This window comes from Anneissia japonica, unplaced genomic scaffold, assembly GCF_011630105.1.
Source record: "Anneissia japonica isolate Jap-2015-1 unplaced genomic scaffold, ASM1163010v1 scaffold1951_len603592_cov169, whole genome shotgun sequence".
Taxonomy (NCBI): Eukaryota; Metazoa; Echinodermata; class Crinoidea; order Comatulida; family Comatulidae; genus Anneissia; species Anneissia japonica.
The window spans coordinates 19,191-23,638 of NW_022741522.1; the positions used below are offsets into that span (position 1 = coordinate 19,191).

Below are 4,448 nucleotides of genomic sequence, written 5' to 3' on the forward strand. Positions count from 1 at the left end.
GTTGCTGTTGCTGTTGCTGTTGCTGTTGCTGTTGCTGTTGCTGTTGCTGTTGCTGTTGTTGTTGTTGTTGTTGTTGTTGTTGTTGTTGTTGTTGTTGTTGTTGTTATTATTATTATTATGGAGAATTTTAATCCAAAATTAATTTTCTCATCCCAGGTTACATTCCGAATGGCGTTGAAAATAGCCATTATAATCTTATTGCTCAACTGTCTTGAAGATAGAATATTAGTAATCAGCGCATGTGGAGAATATCGATTCTGTCTCTTATACACATCTAGATGTGTATAAGAGACAGGAGTTGAATAGCTTAGTGGTTAAGATGCTTGCCTTCTGATCCCATGGTCCTGGGTTCAATTCCTGTCACAGCAGGACTGTTTTTCACGACCAAAACCAACTCCACTCCCTAAGTCTCATAAAGAGACTTAGTTTATAAAGCATCATTCTCATCCTGTAAGTGGCAGGTGTACTTGCTGTTGGATGTGAAGGAAATTAAAAAAAATTTATAAAAAAATAAATAAATAAAAAAAAAAAAAAAAATTAAAAAAAATGGGCAAGTCGGTTGACCGAGCGGTTAAGACAGGGGAACCGTGATATATCGGCGCTGGTTCAGCCATAATAGGGAGGTCCGAACGTCACGTTCGGTGGTGGAACAAGTCTTCTCGGATAAGGAATCTAAACCGTAGGCCCAGTGTACACAATTGGCTCGCGTGTGCACTTTAAAGAACCCATTACATCATTCAAGAAGAGTAGGGGGTTACCCCGGTGTACTGGTCCATTTTCCAGTCCCCTGTCCGGTCACAGAAGGAGCGTTTACGTCGCGGCCCATGTCAGATATCCATCCTACCTGCGAATCCTTCTACCACACTACGTAAGCAAGATCATACACACTCCCTACGTATTGATTCGATAAGAAGAATAATATAAATAAAATATATTATTAATAATATTACTAATAATATCATTGATAATATTGGTAATAGACCAAGTTTATTATCATTATTATTAGTAATATTTTTAACATTTAATATTGTTATTAAAAACAGCAGCAGCAGCAACAACAACAACAGAGACAGCAACAAGAACAAGACCTACTTCAGAATAAAGGCCTGTTTATACTTCAACGATAACGATAAAAAATCTAAAAAGCAAATGTTCATATAGAAAATAAAAGAAATAAGAGAAGTTTGTACACTAGAACGGTTCGATAACTATTCATTAGTTATGCGATAACAACATATTTTGACAAATAAAATCAGATGACGTCATAATCTTGGAAAAACATTAAAATCAACAATTTATCGTTTCCCATGATTATGACGTCATCTGATTTGATTTTTAAAAGTATTTTGTTATCGTATACACGATAAATCGTTATCGAATCGTTCTAGTGTACAAACCTCTCTTATTTCTTTTGTTTTCTATATGAACAATCGCTTTTTAGCTTTTTTGTCGTTATCGTTATCGTTGAAGTATAAACAGGCATTTCTCTGTATGAATCTGCTTCTTATCGAGTCACTACGGGTGTTTGATCTTGCTTACGTAGTGTCGTAGAAGGGGTCGTAGGTAAGATGGATACCTGACATGGGCAGCGACTTAAACCCTCCTTCTGTTGTCGTAATAATAAATAATATAATATTGAGACTATTTTAAATTAAAATTTCAAGGCAATAATTTTGTATGCCTGTTCTCAAATAATGTACCTATGTTTTAGATACTAATTGTTCCAGTTTATTACTTACATTTTCAACATCTACACTTTGCGTTTCAGGTGTTGCAGAGACGACAAAATAGCTCCTTTAACTTCAACAGAACATGGGAGGAATACAGACGCGGCTTTGGTGATGTTCATTCAGACTTTTGGTTAGGGAATGAATTTATATATAAGTTAACATCCGGAGGGCAATTTAATCTCCGGATAGAGGCACACACAACAACAGAGGACGTATTTTCAGCAACGTATGCTTCGTTTAAGATTCTTCGAGAGAGTGAAAATTATAAACTGTTTGTTGGAGATACCATAGGCCTAAATGACGATGGTAAGTAGGGTTTGTACTATAATTAACGTCCTTCATATTATAGTTTGATGCGGTACACTATTTTTGCCGTATCATACTTTCTTTTAATATTTCCCGAAATTTACAATTATAAATCAGTGGTGACGTCATTACTTTCTTTTGCACTGAATTGTCCTATTATCGACTGATCGTGCCTCAGATTTGTTGCGTCTTTTGTGGGGAAAATGTTCAAAGCTGGGATAATTGCACTACATCGCGTTGGAATATTTCGGTGATAGGCAAAGCTATGTATGCACACATCGAACCTAACAAATCTCGCTGTTTACGGCTCTCGTTAGCCTAGACCTAGACCGTCCTAAGCAAGGCATGGAAAGGCATAATAGCGAGATAACTAACTGATTAACTTATGAAAGAACTGAAAAATTAAACACTAAATTAATTCATAATAATATTTACAATACACTTAATAGATACATTAATCTATTAAACAAATGTCTACCAGGAGTTAGGTCTACCTAATAACCCCTAATAAACTTTGAATTTATTCATCTTCGTATCTATACTCTTTGGTATCGCGAAGAGCTGTGCTACATAACTGCAGCACATGGCTGAATTTCGTATGAATTAGCAAAAGTTAAAAACATAGGCCTAATATATGTTAAAACATAACATTTACAACACAACTAAAAGTAAATAGAGAAATTGACATCAAAACTTGAGATCAAATTAAAATCACATCAAAATGCGAGAATTTAGTCCTATAGCCCTGTAACTATGTATTACTTAAATACTTCTAGCCTATGGTCTATAGTTTTTTTATTGTTTGTTTGTTTATTTATTTTTTTAATTGTTTTATTTATTCATTTTTATTTTTACTTATTTTTATTTATTTTTATTTTTATTTATTTTTATTTATTTATTTTTATTTATTTTTTATTTATTTATATTAATTTTTGATTTATTTTGATTTATTTATTTTTATTTAGTTTTATTTATATATTTTCATTTATTTTATATTATTTTGATTTATTTTAATTTATTTTTATTTACTTTTATTTATTGTGATTTTATTTTTTATTTATTTTTATTTACTTATTTTTATTTATTGATTTTTATATATTGATTTTTATTTATTTATATATTTTTATTTATTTGTTATTTTTATTTGTATTTTTTTAACCCTGCAGCCTAGAGGCTCGTAGAACTTCAGCTTGAAATAGCGGCCCAGCAGCAGACCACGGCGAAGTCAACAATAGGCTAGACACGATGAAACTCTCGACTAATTCCTAATAATAATAATAGTTTTTAGTAGTGGTAAATCCCTAATAATAAACGAATTTCATTTTTTCCGTGGCAGCTACCGACCGTGTCACATACCAACATTTTTTATCATTAATAATTATTATTATGATGTTGATGAAATAGCAGATAACACTCTAAGAATAGACTACCGAAAAACAATTGTTTTAAGACTATAACGTTTTTAATGGCGCCACTGCTTTTTTGCAGTGGCCCAACATGTATATAGTTTGGTTATTGGAGTAAATACACAGACATCTCACCTGAGTAAACCTAACATTATTGAATGGACTAATCATGTAAAAGAAAAGATTTGCAGAAGCCTTTCTGAAGAAAATATATATCAAGTGCAAGAAGAAAAAATATAGAGATAATTGAAACACGATCAAATTAGTTTAAATAATCTAAAATGTAGGTCAGATTTGTTGGGTTTACAAAACAATAACACTTTTTATTGTTTAATATTTTTACTTTTTTTTAAATTTAGGTCACGCATTCTTTGAAGCATCATCGACAAGTTTCTCAACATACGACAGGGACAATGATCAAAATAAAGACAAGAACTGCGCCTCAGAAGGTGGGGGTGGTTGGTGGTTTAGATTATGTTGGAATTCGTGCTATTTTAACGGTTTATACACTTTAAGTTCCAAGTGCGACATTAATATAGAACAGCCACAGTTGAGTAGGACAATAATGATGATAAAGCGTGTGTAAACGTCAATTACCTTATTTCAGAAAAACTTTATCAAGAAATTGTTATACTGCATGAATATTGTAATACCACCAAAAGATGCAACCTATGATTATACGGAAAAGTTTATAATTATTTGTCACCCTGAATTAGCCTCTTTAAATGCCAGAACAGGCCCGTATCCAGGGGGATTTTTATGGTTCGGGAGAACCCCCATTTTCTAGCAAACCCCCCTCTATTCTGGCGAACCCCCCTATTCAAATTTCCCAAATAAGTCCTCTAACCCAACTAATGCACTGCAGACCCACCCAGACACAGACGTTTTCAAACATATCTGCTTTTATAGCATTATTTAGACCCATAAAGCACAAAAATCATCTTGCTTTGGGGTTTTCACCGACCCCACCGGGGCTTCGACCGTAGACCTCACGCCCAGAACCCCG

At 33.2% G+C, this 4,448-nt stretch overlaps 1 protein-coding gene across 1 annotated transcript in view; it reads left to right on the plus strand.

The window, feature by feature from the left end:
* Window positions 1-4,028, plus strand: part of LOC117118721 — a 10,915-nt gene extending 6,887 nt beyond the window's left edge. The window contains exon 6 of the mRNA XM_033263394.1: window positions 3,802-4,028. Within this exon, the coding sequence (XP_033119285.1) occupies window positions 3,802-4,028 (227 nt within the window). The remainder of the gene's footprint in view (window positions 1-3,801) is intronic.
* The last annotated feature ends 420 nt before the right edge of the window (window positions 4,029-4,448 follow it).